This window comes from Microtus oregoni, unplaced genomic scaffold (assembly GCF_018167655.1).
Source record: "Microtus oregoni isolate MIOR12 unplaced genomic scaffold, Mior012 000147F_ref0000457, whole genome shotgun sequence".
Classification (NCBI taxonomy): domain Eukaryota; kingdom Metazoa; phylum Chordata; class Mammalia; order Rodentia; family Cricetidae; genus Microtus; species Microtus oregoni.
The window spans coordinates 1356194-1372829 of record NW_024544797.1 but is presented as its reverse complement, the minus strand read 5'-3'; the positions used below and the strand labels follow the sequence as shown (position 1 = coordinate 1372829).

General features: G+C 41.2%; 1 protein-coding gene across 1 annotated transcript; it reads right to left on the bottom strand.

Moving 5' to 3' along the window:
* Nucleotides 1-1430: 1430 nt before the first annotated feature.
* On the bottom strand, nt 1431-15312 carry LOC121444905 (ATP-dependent RNA helicase DDX3X). The gene is made up of 17 exons (XM_041646836.1): nt 15155-15312; nt 12353-12410; nt 11159-11206; nt 9695-9827; nt 8332-8490; nt 8156-8255; nt 7760-7895; nt 7321-7406; nt 6955-7053; nt 6685-6845; nt 6114-6258; nt 5680-5824; nt 5341-5522; nt 5129-5246; nt 4617-4770; nt 4220-4359; nt 1431-4048 (listed from the first exon to the last, which is right to left on the bottom strand). Exons 1-17 carry the CDS (start codon nt 15197-15199, stop codon nt 3969-3971), a joined length of 1989 nt encoding a protein of 662 aa, XP_041502770.1. The 5' UTR covers nt 15200-15312; the 3' UTR covers nt 1431-3968.
* Between the last annotated feature and the right edge of the window lie 1324 nt (nt 15313-16636).

Here is a 16636-nt window from a genome sequence, read left to right as displayed (position 1 = left end):
TAAAAGAAACTTTTGAAGGAGGGGGGATAGAGGAAGTGGCCCCCGATTGGGCAGGGCGGGAAGGAGTGGTGTCACGAGGTCTGGGAGGCAGGGGGTCGTCATCAGGGTCCATGGTCGGAGCGGAGGGTTCCTGGAGGGAGGGTAGAGCCAAAAACATGTGAGCCGGTGAACAGTGTGACGAGGTAGATGGGTCAGTTTTTAGAGCCATATAAAAGAAGGCCATCACGTACATTAATTCCTTCCATTTAGCTGACCGGTGACAAAAATTTGCCGAGTCACGGCACCAAAATGTTGTTCTTAATTTCTGCGGGTTGTTCTTAATTCCTGCGGGTTAGACGAGGGTTACGCGAGGAAAGACACAGACACGCGGCGGTACCACGTGGTACACTTTTTAATGGGAGGGGAAAACACACTAGGAAAAGTGAAAGGAAGGGACAAGGGGAAGGGATAATAAAAGGGGGCGAACTTGTGGCTTGTCCTTGCTTTTAACAGAGGATGCAAAGGCTTCTGGGAAATGTGTCCCGCGCTTGCCGTGCGCTGGAGTCCAGAGGGATGTTGGGAGTTGTAGTGTTGCAAGGGAACAATACCACCTTTCAATCCAAAATACTGTAAATCCATACTCCTTTCTATTTACACAGATCAAAACTGGCTTGAGTTATCTGAGAACTATCCAGATCCCAGCAGTTTTTGTAGAGCTGCCTGCTTAGTGCTGGGAATGAACAGATGCACAACACCCAGTTTAAAAAAAAAAGTGACAAAATTCTGTGTACTGGAAACTGTATTTGGGGCCAAAAATTAACCTATACCTCTACAGTACAGGTATTTGTAAGCATTTTGACCAAGAAAATATGGTTCAACTTCGATGTTGAGACTCACAAAACCTGCACTAACATTAATAGCCTGTAACAATTGAACTGTAATGATCTTGCCCCCACGTAGATTTACCCATCTGTGAGACTAATAATACACCTGACTTACCCGACTCATCCTTGCACTGCTCAGCTACCTTCCCTATCAAATATTTTTTAAGATTCACATTGTGGCTCGGAGGGCATCTGTGAGTTTTAGGCCAGCCTGGTATACAGAGCTGGTTCTAGGACAGCCAAAGGTACACAAAGAAATTCTGTCTCAAAAAACAAAATAAAATGCTTAACAGCACCATTGGTGGTGGTACAACCCTTTAATCGCAGCATTAGAGGGAGGCAGAATCCAGGGCTATGCTAAAAAATCCTGTCTAAAAAAAAAAGCAAAAACAAAAAGATGCTGGATAACACAAACTACACTAACACATGCATCCCTTTCAACTTTTATCTCTCTCACACACACAACCCCATGTACACAGTATTCCAACACTGCTTTATCAAATACATAGGCAAGTTCTGTCTGCAAGAGAAACTTTAAAGAATGAACAATCAAATGACACATTACAATTCAGGCAAGAGCACAACTTTATTTTCACCTCTAAAAGTAAACCACAATTAACAACAACAAAGGAGACTGTGCAGTTCATCTTTTTATTTTAATAAAACCAGAATATGCACAGCACATGCAGTGCTAGCATCTAAACTAATACAATAAGCAACTACTAAAGCTACAGTGACTTGAGGGTCAATCTTTACATTCAGCAAGTTTAAACTCATTTTTGAAACATAACTGAAAATATTGCTTGCTGATATAACTTGCTCAAATGCTATTGCTGAATGTACAAGTCACTGAATATGCCAATACAACAAAGATAACCACATGTTTGAGGATTGCAATGTGCCAGACATTCACTGAAAAAAAAAATACAACTAAACAAAACTCACACAACAAACATCTGAGAATCTGGACACTTTGTATCAGTGTTTTGAAGTATTTCATTAATATCTTAAGACAAGTGTATCAAAACCTTGGCATGATTTAATTTCAAGTCGCCAATTTTATTTTTACTAACATCAGAAAGTTATGGCTACACCGCCAATGCCGGGTCTGCTTAATTTGACTTGAGTTATTATGACTTAACATTAAAAGCTCACACTACCCCGAAATATATAATTTCACGCATACGGTGACATTCAACATTCAAGTGCCAGTGTTTTTGTACTGTCTTTTGGTCAAGTTTCTTTAAACTTTCAAAGAATCACTTTTAGGCTTACAAAAATAAATATTTGTCAAAATGTTCAATAAATATTACATAAAACTAGCAGCAAAAAGTATCTAGAAATCTGTCGTGTGCAAAGTTTTCTTCCCAACTATCATTCCCATGGTCCCAAATAAATTTTAGAATCTAGTCCCATCCCTTTCCCAGACAAGCTGCGTTCAACAATCTCCAAGAGACAAAATAAGATTGGAAGTTTAAGGACACGCACACAAGACATATATATAAAATTCTCTGAATGTGCAATAAAAGAAGTACTTTGTAAAAAGTTATGGGCAAAATGTACAAGGGCCTAAACCTAGACTAATTGAAATAGCACCATAACAAATGACCTCAATACTGTCAAGTGCACCTACTTAATAAAAGTTTTAGAACAAGGCACAATACACTTGAAAATCTATTGCACTTTAGGAAATTTTTGCCGTCTTCCTATGCCACTGTAAAAAGATTGAGCGTTTTGATCACTGCATTCTGGTCACAAAATTAACCCAGAATTCCAAGTGGCATAAGCATTTTAGTGGTGGACAATGCTCATCTTTGGCCAGATTTAGCATAAACAGACTATAAATACAATGGAAACCTATGCAACTAAAACTGACTAAACTGCACTGTAGAGCAGAATTGACACCTTGTGCAGTTATGTACATATTTCCAACCTGTGTGATCTCAGATTTCAGTTTGTTACTCTTCTGGAGCCATTTTTTACAAAGTCTATAGTAAGCCAGTTTAACATCTCAACGCAGCTTGAACAGAGTAATGTGAATCGGCATTTAAAATAAAGCCTGCTGCATAATTCTTCCTGTTCATCCCATCTTGACCAAAAAACATCAACACTAGCATGCGTTATTAGACCAAAAATCATCCGGAGCCCTAAATGAGGGCTGGTCATTGCTGTGGTCAGCCATTCTACCATTTCAATTTCTTGTATGGCAGGCATTTAAAAAGTCTAAGTAGATGAATTCTCCTAAAAACCTATTTCAAGTTATCAGACCTTTAAACTTTCCCTGTAATAACATGCCCACATTTGGCTAGCTCATAGTTAACGATCTGTCTAAACATTGAAAGAGGAATTGCTGTATTTACTTGCATTAACTTTGAGAACAGTGCTTTGAATGTATGCATGTATTCATACATCACCTCATCATGACTGGAATGGCTTGTTTAAAGACTATTATCAGGTTCTAAATACCTATCCAGGATAGAGTGAGCAAATCAGAATTTTAACTTAATACAGTTTGCCATATTAGAAACTAATTCCATTAATATGCTTCAAGACGTTTGTTGTTTGTTTTCCCCCAATCTGCAAGTATCAAAAAGCCTAATGCAGGCTACCACTTAAGTTTTTTCCTTATATTATTTATGGATGAATCGATGATTCCTGTTAAGTTGTATCACACCTGTGTGCCAAGGTTTGATTTTAGCCCAAGTTCAGTAAATTTATTTTGTCAAAAACAATTGGTATCTTGAGCATTACTGAGCCAACAGGACATCAAAATAAAAAGTTGTCTAAAGTTAAAGGCACAGTACATTAACAAACAAATGATCCTCAGTCACAAAATTATAAATGCAGTTTGGGATAGGGGTAGGCGGGAGGGGAGTTAATCCAAACTACAGCAATGAAGTCTTCAAACCACCTTCGAACAGGGCTGCTGATTGTTCCTTTCATCTTTACTTGTGACCTTGAGCTCCCTTAAAAAAAAAATTCAGTGGAGAATCACAGCTGGTAATGTACTGCGAGTTCTTGAAGCTACACAAGGTATAGTCTGGCTAAGTTACATGTGGTTTCCATATTAGCTTGTTTGGCAGGGTGACCTACTGCAAGGCAGGCTCAGTTACCCCACCAGTCAACCCCCTGGGAGTTATAATTTCCTCCATATCCATCACTGTTGTAAAAGCCTCCATAGCCACCTAGTGAGAGATTTAAAAAGAAAAAAAGAAATTAATTAAGTCATCTATTGTTAGCAACAATTGTTTCTTCAGAAGTTATGAAAAGCAATCTAAGTGATGAATTTCCCTGAATGATCTTAATTGTTTAAGATATACTTTTAAAAAATTATATGGACCTAAAACAAATATTACCTCCACCAAATCCTCTGCTACTGCCATGTCCACCTCCACCACTGCGACTGCTGCTTGCGCGGCTGCTGCTGAAGCTGGAACTGCTGGCACCACTACTTTGTCGATAGTCTCTGGCACCAAAGCCTCCACTAAATCGACTGCTGCAGAGGGCAGGGTAAAGACTGAGGTTGGTAGACAGGTAGTAAGGCATTAAACCCAACTCCTATCAAACTTCCTAATAATCAATATCTAACTTTCTCATCCAAATTCCCTATCTAGTCATACTTTTCCCAAGCGTTTTCAAAAGTGTAAGCATTGATGGGATGACATGTATTTTAAAACAATACTGGGAAATAAGTATACCTCATGCATCATGTATACGACACACACACAAAAAAGAAAAACAAAAAAACCTTACCTCTTAGAGCGTCCACGACTGCTACCCTTGTAGTGGTGTTCGAAAGCCATGTTTTCTAACCAAGATGGCACCTCTTGTTTTGCCTCGACAAGAAGATCCAATAAATCCTTAGTAATGTTTATGTTCCTTTCATTAAAGAATGAAGTGGCAAGACCTAGAACAGTTTCAAAAGGAAAAAAATATATTCCAGAAAGGTAGCTTACGACTTTTACTTTTCTTATCAAAAATTAAAAAAAAAATTATGAGCTATTTAACTAATAAATACTGAGTGCATTGTTTGAAATTAAGAATATTTAAGACACTATAAAGTTCTAAGGTGGGCATGTTGTGGTTATGAACCACCTTTCATCCAGCACTGAAGGCAGAGGTAGGGAGATTTCTGTTGAGTTCAAGACCAGCCCAGTCTACAGAGTCCCTGTTTCAAACAAAAAATAAAAACTATAACAGCTCTTTCCTGTGCATCATCACAATGAATAATAACAACAATCAAGATAACTGGTAACCACACTTACCAAGGTTTCCTACACGCCCTGTACGGCCTATGCGATGTACATATTCTTCAATATCACTAGGCAGGTCAAAATTAATAACATGTTTCACATTTGAAATATCCAGTCCTCTTGCTGCTACCTGAAATATATCTTTTGTTATAAATGGCTCACTAAAAACAAGTATTTGGACACAATAAACTTGAGAATAAAAATATACAGAGCATTATACATACTGCTGTAGCCACTAGAATTGGGCTTTTTCCTGAGCGGAACTGGTGAAGAGCCTCTTCTCTATCTCTCTGAGAACGGTCTCCATGGATACTGGTACAGGCATATCCTTCATGATATAAGAAATCCTCCAAAGAATCTGCACCCTTTTTGGTCTCCACAAATACTAGGGTCAGGGAATCCTTGCCTAAATTTGAAAATAAAGTGTTTATCACCATTAGTAACTTATACTAAGACAATCAAAATGGACAATTGATACTGTTTTGAATGAGGGAGGAAAAATGATGATATACAATGTGATTCTTGTTACATAAGTCTAGAGGTACAACTGCTCCTAAGTTTACCTGTTGCATTTAGGAGGTCAAGCAGAAATGATCGTTTGTCCATTTCCTCCACCCAAACCACTTTTTGTGTGATGTTCTCTGAAGTAGACCCAACTCTTCCTACAGCCAGAAAAATGTATTCATCCAAGAAATCACGGGCCAGCATCTAAAGAAAAAAAAAAGCCATTCTTTAATTTTGCAGTTTTATTACATATATTTATAAGTGTTCCTGTCGAAAGAAGACAGCTCAAAGGAATTGATTCTTTTTCATCATGTGGCTTATAGGTATTGAATTCAGGTAACAACTTTACTCACTGGGCCATTTTGCAAGCCCTCCCCAACTCTCTGTATTGCCCCCCCCCCCCAATAAACCTCTATTTTTGCTCAAGTGTGGTGACAAGTAACAAAATACTGAAAAATCTATTGAAACAAGGAAAATAATTGTATAACAGTACCTGTATCTCCTTAGGAAAAGTAGCACTAAACATCATAGTGTGGCGGACACCTTTTGGAGGCATAGTATCTTGTTCAACTATTCTACGTATCTGAGGTTCAAACCCCATATCTAACATCCGGTCAGCTTCATCTAACACCAAGTATCTGTCATGAAAAAAATTAAGATTTTTGAAAAGAAATCAAAGTAACGTATGGCTTTATCTGCTAGTTAACTTAAACGATATAATCCATGTTATGAATATAGTTATGTAGCAAACAAATGATTCTTGCTAATAGCTTAAATCATTGAAGATCAGAGCTAATTTTTTTACTTTTTTTACACATGTATATGGCACTGCAGGAATAAATTATTCCTCTACCAAGTTGTTCACCAGGTTTGGCAACAAGCACCTGCTGAGCCACCTTCCTGGCCCCCAGTTTGGCTTTGGAACTAGTTATTAGCCTACTAAAACATTAGCTGACTTTTCAACACTGGAATTATGATGAATGAACTTTCTGTAAACCACTTCTAAATCTTTATATATTTAGACAATGCTAACAAATATTACATACTTGCTAACAAATACATACTTGCAGAAGTCTAAGCCAATCTTTCCCCTCTCCATCATGTCCACTAGACGTCCTGGAGTAGCTACTAACAAGTGGCATCCACGTTCTAAGTCTCGAATCTGTTGACCAATTTCAGCACCACCATAAACTACACAAGGACGAACTCTAGAGCGGTATGAGAACTATAAACAAAGAAACTCCATCAAATTCAATGTCAAGATTTTTACATGGACATAAAATATTTTATTAGAACCAATGGGAAAAGCTATGAATCACTAAATGCGTATTTACTTTTCTGGCTTCCTCATAGATCTGCACTGCCAATTCTCTCGTTGGTGCCAGTACCAAGGAGATTGGGTACTGTTTGCGACGCCCATATCGTCCATTTTCCTAAGAAATAGAAGTTTGTTAATCTGCTTATCAACTTATCACGTAAATTGATCTATAAAAATTTAAATTACCCCTTTAAAAGTTCATTTTCTTTTGTAATGTATATACTATACCATAAAACTTCATTAGGCTAGTCTTAAGCACCATTTGGAAGGCTCAATAGCTAGCGTCCTACAAGTTTCACAGTAACTCCATGTTTATAAAGAAACATTGTAATTAATTGTACATACACACAGCTCAAGGACACAGCACTTCCTAGGGAATTACCTTCATGGCCCTCAGAGCCTCTCCTGGACCATCAGCATAAATCTGACTCAAGATGGGCAAAAGAAATGCTGCAGTTTTTCCAGAGCCTGGGTAAAGAAAGCATGTTTAGTTGACCACAATAAAACTAAACCCCTTACTACTTCTGAATCAACATTGGGAGCTAATTAGCAATTTTACTTTATGACCAAGCTTCCCAAAAATTTCATATAACCTCTTTAGCTGACTAAAAAATAAGACTCAGCAAATTTAGGAACAAACTAAACTTTTTAAAAAAAGGATTTACAGAAAGAATACAGGTAATAACAATTTATATTATCACCTATGACTTCTGACACTACAAACAATAGAATTGAGTATGGCACACAAACCCACAAATACCTATTGTCTATTTCTTTACTAGAAAAAAAATGCGTCATTTACTCCTATCCTGTGAACTTACCCGTTTGGGCACAAGCCATCAAGTCTCTCTTCTCCTTGATAATAGGAATAGCATGCTTCTGCACTGGAGTTGGACGAGTATAACGAGTAAGCTCAATGTTTCCCATAATAATTTCTCCCATCTCAACATCACTGAACTGTGAAGAAATTCAATGGCATGATATAAGTAGAAATGTTATCCGAAGGCACCCTGTTTTATACTAATAAAAATGAAAACAAACAGCAAGTTTAACTTACAATTACTTAAGTTGGGCTTTTATATTTGACACATTTCCTATTTCAGGTAATGAATTAAGGACAATGGCAACTACATTCAACTAATGTTTCTCTTTACACAAACTCTAATGTATAGCTAGTTATGTATGTTTCTCTGTAGTTTAATAGAGTAAGTACTTACACTTTCAATATGTGGAGGACAGTTGTTGCCTGTTGCTTCGACTGGAATGTCATCGTATTTCTCAAAGTTAATCCCAGTATTGCCTCCAGAAAAGAGTTCCCTAAAATAAAGATTGGTAAATTTACATGTAATACCAGTGAGAGACCTCATCAAAATTGCACACTTCAAAATCTTACTGTTCCAAGCGTTCACTGGGCGGGAGTGGTTTTGACCAGTCATCTTCATCTGATTTGTCACACCAGCGACTGTTTCCACCTCTTTCAAATTTGCCAAAGCCACTTCTGTCTCCACGACTGCCAATGCTATCATAGTCTCCCCGTCCACGATCATCAAACCTGAGCACCAAAAGTAATAAATTAGAATCGTAACCATCATCAGATCATATTACTACTACAGAAAACTTTCTCATATAGAGGAACTGATCAACTACAAGATGTCAACAGTTCAATTGTTTTATTCTTATTGATAAATCAGATTCTATCATTTTTAAAAATCAGTAAGTATCTTCCTTTATTCTTAGAGCCTTGAGGCCTAATCTTGCCTCATACATTCTATCATTAAGAATTAAGGTTTTACTGCCCCTTTCTGAAGAGAAAGGGAAGAGTGGATGTGGGGGGAAAGAGGGGAGGTAGAGGGTAAGGACTGGATGGAGAGGAAACTGTTCAGGATGTAAAAACAAAAAGGAATGAACGACTTAAGACTCTAATGACATTACATGCCTTTAATCCCAGGAGGCAGGCGGATATCTCTAAGTTTGAGACCAGCCTCCTCGTCCACAGAATGAGTTCCAGGACAGCAGAGGCTACACAGAGAAACTATCTCGGGGGGGGGGAAATTAATTAAAAATTTTTAATTGGCAGCCGGGAGCTGGGCGGTGGTGGTACATGCCTTCAATCCCAGCACTCGGGAAGAAGAGGCAGGCAGGTCTCCGAGTTTGAGGCCAGCCTGGCCTACAAGAGCTAGTTCCAGGACAGGCTTCAAAGCTACAGTAAAACTGTCTCGAGAAAAAAAAATTGGCATATAGCCCTTGCCATAAAAGTGTACAAATGTATTTGTAGTAAAGTTTTATAAATAAAGGAAAAGCACCTCAAACACCAATTGCTTGGGTTATGCTATGACGCCACTTGAGATAATTCATGTGGGACAGGTTAAGTAAAAATCCTTGCCTGAAAAAAAGTGTTTAGTTTTAGGTCTGTCTGCCAAAAATCTGGATACAGGAGACTAACCACAGCTATTATTAGACACATGGGGTCAGTTCACCATACTTTTATAAAGGTGTTTAAAAAAAAAAGCCTATTCACTAGGAAATTACCTTTTAAATAGGTAAAATAAAACTAGAGAAATGAAAAAACTGACTTCTCTTTTGGACTTGTACTTTTTTGTATCTATGTAATATGTTTAATCTTGCAGCTAAGAAAATGTAGTAAGTAGACAAATTCCTAACATCCACTTTTACTCTGAATGTCAGGGTAAAGATATCATATAAATGGTAAAATTCCTAAATGACAAAGTATATACATGTAAAGGGATTTCACTTACCTTCCCCTTGATCCACTTCCACGATCACTGAAGAAACTGGACTTCCCTCTTGAATCACCCCGGGATCCAAAACTACTGTAAGCATCCTTATCTTTACTAGAACTCCACCCTGAACTGTCTTTGTCATAGAATCCTAAAAATAAAAAACAAACCCACCACAAACTCAAAAGAATCCAATTAACAAAGACTCAAGTTTTCTGAATTTGAAGCCCAAAGACTCATATTTTTCTGGTATCAAACACCAATGTAAATATTTTAGTGGCAGCACCAGAAAGTAACTAAGACCAGTTGTATCTAAAGTCTCCGATTCTCTCCACTATAAAGTACTATATCGCAGATCATGCAATCTGTCAGGCTAGGAATATTTTGGATGAATACCATCTCCAGAGGTCAACAGTTTTGCTTGTACCAAGATGACTACGGTGCTGTCTTCCATCATATAATGTATTAACTTCCATTTATTTTACAGGTGTGAATGAATTTACAAAGAAACAGCCACTATAGTTTTCAATTAGCATTGTCAAGATTATTTGCTTTATTTTTCAGTTCCAATATCAAAAATGAAAGAACAATGCTTTGTACATATGAATCACACTACGATGGTATTATTTTAGTGCTTTATTTACAAGTTTAAGAATATCAACTCAAGCCGGGCGGTGGTGGCACACGCCTTTAATCCCAGCACTCGGGAGGCAGAGGCAGGTGGATCTCTGGGAGTTCGAGGCCAGCCTGGTCTACAAGAGCTAGTGCCAGGACAGGCACCAAAGCTACAGAGAAACGCTGTCTCGAAAACCCAAAAAAAAAAAAGAATATCAACTCAAAAACACCCTCCCCCCATATGCTCCTTATATAAAGTCAAATGTAAATATTTAAGTGGGGATCCCCAAAGACAGGCAGATTTAAGACAAGTAGGATTGACTAGTTTCAATGACAGTCAGCATTTACGAGTTACTTTCCTCCTGCCTTCATCTCTACCATTACTGAGTCATGTGCTTTCACTAACAATCAAGAATTTAAGTGCTTCTGCAGATCTCTTCCAGTTGTAAAATTCAAGATCCTGCTTCTTTTCTTTCTATAATAAAGAGTTCTTGTTCATTTCACATCAGACAACCATTCCCAAATCATTAGAATGTGCCTGATGGCTTAACTTGTCCTAAGTCCATCTTCATTTTGTCATATGCTAAGACAATAACAGCTTACTATTTCCATGTAGTTTGTATTATACAATATGTAACTAATTAGATTAAGAGACTAATTATACAAAAACCACGACACTGAAGACAAATTTTCCATAGTGAAACATCAGTTAAGGTTTTTCAAAGTTAGTAAGTCCCAGTATTTTAAATCAATATCCTGGTAGAAATGTATAGGCCTCACAAGTTGTTTTGTTTCCCCTAGGTTTTGACCAATTTCTAAAGGAATCAAGAATTAGATTTACCAAACTGGTGTTAAGGGCTCACTCACCTTTAGTAGCTTCTCTGTTCCTTAAATGAGGAGGAATATAGCGTCCTTCTGTAAGAACATAAAATTAATAAAAATGTCAAATACCTTCACAATAAAGCTTTTCATCAAACCCCTATTAAAAACAAAACAATAAAACATTCCTAACAAATTTAAAGAGTTGGTAAGCAAGATCTGATTTTAAATCAGGAATATGCCTATAATCCTAGCTAAGGGAGGGCAGGAAGATCATCTCTAGTTTAAGGCCACCCTAACTACATAAACTTTGTCTCCAGAGGAAAAAAGTCACTTTAAGCCTAGCAGTTAGACTGGGTGTGGTGGTGCACATTTAATCCCAACAGAGGCAAGTGGATCTCTGAATGAGGCCAGTGTGGTCTACATGGTTAATACCAGAATAGTCATGGCTTTGTAGAGACCCTGCATCAAAACAAATGAGAGGGACCCCTAATAGTTAACTGGCAACTAGTAGTTTTTAGCCTAATTTTCTTTGTACTTCTGGATTAAGATCTGTTAGGATCAAAAAGATTCTAAACCTGCCCCCCCCCCCAAAATAAAGAAAAACCCATGAAATTTAAAACATGTAGCTAGGTAAACTTGTGCCACTGCTTAATAATACATTTACATGCCGGGCGGTGGTAGCACTCGTCTTTAATATCATCACTTGAGAGGCAGAGGCAGGCAGATCTCAGTGAGTTTGAGGCTGCCCTGGTCTACCAAGCAAGTTCGAGGACAGCCAGGTGTATCATACAGAGAAATCCTGTCTCGAAAAACCAAAAACAGTATTTTACTAGGTGAGACGAAACCTAAACTGAAATACTGTCTGAGAAATAAACCACAAAAATCAACTTCAATACTCAAGCTAACTAAAGTACCAGACTCAAGAAAAACAGTACATATTATATACACCTAAACACCAACAGGGCACCCCTGAACATACATGCATAAAATGTTCCCCATACTAACTAAAAAGATTCTTTTTGGCAATGACACAGATGGAAGACAGGACCTTGCATATGCTATTCAAGGAAGGACTTGATCACTGACCTACATACCTTATAGCTTATAACCTACCTACTTTGTAACTTCCAGCCAGTGAAAGCACATTTTAACAGTGTTCATTAAATTTTAACATTCAAGGAATTATTAAGCTATCTAGTGCTGATATTCAACAATGTGCCCATAAAATGTTTTACTTACTGCTTGCTGTACTTCCTCCAGTCTGATTATCTGAGGAGTTCAGGTCTAGGCCAGCAAACTAGAAGAAAACCAGATTGTTTTTAGTCTTCATGCTGAATGAAATACACGAAAGGAGCTAATTGTGCCTTCTACTCCGTTTTCTAGTCCCACACTCAAGGTTGCCCCATGGAACCCACAGCTATTAAGAAAATTTAACATGTGACCCATAGTAAAAGCTCCTCATTTAATAAAACTTAGTTACACTGAAGCTCAAAAATTTGGCCAGGGCATGGCTGCACTTGCACTTGTATCCCCAGTATTCAAGTGGCTAAAGCAGGGTCATTAAGTACTCAACAACTGCAGTTCAAGGAGATCCACTGCTTTCTTCTGGCCTCCAAGGACATGCTGGTACAACATGCATCAGGCAGACACACAAAAAATAAAAACAATTTTTTTTAAAAAAGTTTGAGGTCAGGTAGCCAAACAAAACGGTTTTAAAATATTAAATAGGTGCTCAGAACACATTTTATGTTTCTAAATGCCACCAACTTTCTATTTGCTATTACTTTAAACCTAAAAGCACATAAAGACAAATTTCCAAACTATTCTTTAGTTCCTTATTCGCAAATATATTAAATTGGGCTAGCACTACATAAAAGCAAAATTTTGGCAATGCGCTCACCACTAAACTCTATGTTGAAGCAAAACTGAAATAATTCCTATTCTCCCATTTAACTATAAGCTCACAGAACCAGTCAGCAGTAGTTTTTGATGTTTTTACTAAAGAAAATTTAACTAGCTTCAACCTTCCAAGTCTACCCGTCTGTTTATACTGGAAACTCAAAAGCTTCAAGATTCTACAAAAATGCTACATGCTATCTTCATGAGCTTTTTAAAAAGTTTTTAAAATTTTAATTGCATACTTTGATATGTGTATGCCTGCTAGAGTTCTGGAGTGGGGTGGACATCTCACCCTGTCGCCTTGGCTAACTTCGAAATCCTATAGATAGACCAGGCTGGTCTTGAACTCAAGAGATCCTGCCTATGCTGGGTCCCGGTCCCAGACATCAAACTGAGGCAGGCGTCTTTACCTTCTGCACCCTTTTGTCGATTTACCTATTAAATCGCACATGAAAAGAAACCGCCCCCTAAAAAAAAAGCCAGGAAAGATTAAACTACTACATTTTTAGTATACATTTAGTTCATAAATTTGTGCTTAAAGTTCAGTGACACTGGCTAACTATTACTGCAGTCACTGAAAACTAAAAGCAACTGTAACCTCATTTCTATTAGCAAAAATGTTGTCAAATGTTACAGTACTTGTAACATTTAAGATTTAACGTATCATTTGGCAACATTAATCTATTACGCAACAAAGTTGCCAAATGCACTCTTGGTAGTCTTTCCAAATTTGAACGACCCGGAATCCCTAAATTTTAAGTTAAATCGTTGCAAATTTACGAAAGGTTCTTGGAAATATAATCATTTAGACGGAAAATGTTAAAACTAGGGAGGAACCTCTACTCTTGACACCAGGCGGTGCTCTTGTTTTCTTTTTAATCTAAACAACCATAAAGTTACAATGTCACAACAGCAAAGAGTTACTGTAGCGGGTCACTAGCCCAGACTAGAAGGAGAGCACAGGTCGCACATCCTCACCTCTTCTGCCTCTTAAAACTAGAAAGGGAATCTCTATTAAGGAATCAGACACTAGGCCTATCTATACCAATTATACTTCAACAGCGGCAACAAGTCAACAACAAAACTGTTGCCATATTCTGGGCATTTTGCCTCTGGATGATGCCAATTGGGTCCTCCCCTGGGCCTAAGAAAAGCCCGGGGAGCCGGGTTCAGAGCTCCGCGGCCGGATCCTGGCCGAAGGCTGAGCAAGGGCCGCGCCGGGTGGCTCGCGTCACCGCCGAGCCCGGCGCCAGTGCGCACGCAGCGGCTCCGGCCTCCCTCCCCCTCCTTCCCCCCGCCCAATCCGCCCTGAAATTTCTGCGTCACAAAACTTTCCACTCGGGAACCGCGGCCTCCCATGCCGAAACGCACCGGGCCCGCGGTGGCCAAGAACCCCGGCTGAAATGCTCCGGAGCACGCTGGCGGGCAGGCCAGGAGGGGGGGGGCGCACCGCACAGCCAGCCTGCGCCACACAAAGGAGGCCGCCGCCATTAGCCCGCGCACAGGCCAGCCCCCTCCCCCCGCGCGGCGCCCCCTCCCACATTCCAGCGCCGCGCGGCCCCTCGGCTAACCCGCGCGCCGCCGCCGACTCCCGGGGTTAAAAAGCGCGGCCACTGGAGCCGTGGAGGTCGAAAGCCCTAGAAATCCGAGGCCAAACAAAGCTACCCACCTCCGCCAGCGCGCCACCACGCGCAGTCCCCTCCCTCCCCCACCCCCCGCGGTCACTAATCAACTAGAGTGCGCGCGCGCCCCCTCCCCCTCAGCTTGCCTGCGCGCGCTCGCACGCTCTCGCTTTCTTTCTCTTTTTCTCTCTCTCTCTCTCACACACACACACACACACATACACACACAAACACACAGACTCTCTTGCTCGCTCTAGCGCGCGCACACACACACACGCACACAAAAGCCGCCATTGTGCTCGGGCCGGGGACAATACCCCGACCCGATCCGAGCCGGGCTGGAGGAGCAGCCGGCACTAGCACTCCCCGCGACCATCCAGTCCCTCCGGAGCCCCTAGAGAGTACCACCCGGAGCCCCGAGCCACCGGGAGCAACGGGAAGGAAAAAGCAGAACTTAGAGCTGCGCCACAAGGCAGGCTAGGTCTGGGGAGCGCCTGCTGCAGGGACCGCGGAGGCTCACCTGCTGGTCCAGCCCGAGCGCATTTTCCACTGCCACATGACTCATCCCTGAAGAGTACCGAAAATTCGGAGTATTCCGCTGCTGAGCAAATGCTGAGCAAACGCCGGCTGCACCGCACAGACTCTCTCACGGGAGAACTGCGGCTTTGAAGCGCACCGCGCGGCCACCGAGCTTATATACAAACTCGGAGGGCCACTACGTCAGCACGTAAGACATACGCCCTCCTCCCAGGAGGTGGGCCCTGCAGTTAGGATGTCTGCCCAGCTACCGAGCTACTGCGCGTCCCTTGTCTTCTTCCCGTGAAATTTCCAAGTCAGTCCAGTTAGCTCTCCCTTGTTCGTGCTTAGTGAACCCCGCGTTAAAGGCTGTTCTGCTTCTCTGGGATTGCGTCCCCCTGTTCTCCGCTGGTACCCTAAATTTAGTGTTTTCTCGAGATCTCGCGAGAAATCATCGCCAGCCGTCCTCTAGCAATGAGGCCTTAATATTGAAAGTAGGCCTATTTACTGCGTCTTCCCCCTGTGCACCTAGTTTTCATCTTTCTTTCTAGCACCCTTCCTTTCCTCTCAGTCCCTGGCCTTGAAAATGGTGTAGTGGGCTTTGTCTGGCCTGCTGTGCCTTTGCTCTTTCCGGTGCACATTTTCCGGATGGCAGTGAAAATTAGGACCGGGAATGGGGGGGGGGGTTCACGTGACCGTGGGTGTCCAGCGCGGTGGCCATTTTGTGAGGAAGAGAAACTGAATTGACTAGTGCTGGGAAACGGAGGGAGGGGTGAGAAAACGGGGGGGGGGGAGGAGGAGGGAAAGAGTGAGGGAAAAGGAAAGTGGCTGGGGAAAGGAGAAAGGTGGAAGGATGGTGACCCGTCCGCCAGAGCAGGGCATGAAGGGGCTGTGCGATGGCTGGAGGCTTCTTAGTGCCGTTGCCTAGGTGCGGGTACGCCACCCACACATTTCCGCTCTGAAGGAACAATGAGACTATCTCACGCGAATCTAGAGCCGGCTATCCGGGACCCCGAGCCTCCGCTAGTCTGTGGGTCATTGAAGGGCCCTGTGTCCTTCCGCGCGGCATTCGAGGCTCCCTGCCGATGGCTGCTGGCACAACAAGGGCCCCGGAGGTTTCGAACAACTTTCCTAGGACCCTGTGATGTCCAGGGTGTGTGGCTGGCCACAATCTGTGCCTACTGGAGGAGCTGGGAGGAATGATGCCCCTCAGACTACAGTGGAAAGGAATAGGAAGAAAAAGGGAGCTGTCATCGGAGGGGCATCTTCTGGTGAACCCCCTCTTCTAGGCAGACCACTCACGAGTCTCAGCTTCAAAAACACAGACCTTAAACAACAAAATCAGCCTTGCGGTGGTGGTGCACGCCGTTAATCCCAGAACTCAGGAGGTACAGACTGTACGATCTCTGTGAATTCAAGGCCAGCCTGATCTACTGGGCGAGTTCCAGGACAGGACCCAAAGCTACAGAGAAACCTTGTCTCGAAA

Bases quoted from the DNA above. Each gene is read 5' to 3' on its own strand.
- LOC121444905 (XM_041646836.1), bottom strand. From the start codon at position 15,199: ATGAGTCATGTGGCAGTGGAAAATGCGCTCGGGCTGGACCAGCAG. The intron at 8,491-9,694 runs GTAAGTGAAATC...TTTGGTGCTCAG, and splicing joins GGAAGTGGATCAAGGGGAAG to GTTTGATGATCGTGGACGGG. The intron at 8,256-8,331 runs GTAAGATTTTGA...TCTTTATTTTAG, and splicing joins CCCAGTGAACGCTTGGAACA to GGAACTCTTTTCTGGAGGCA.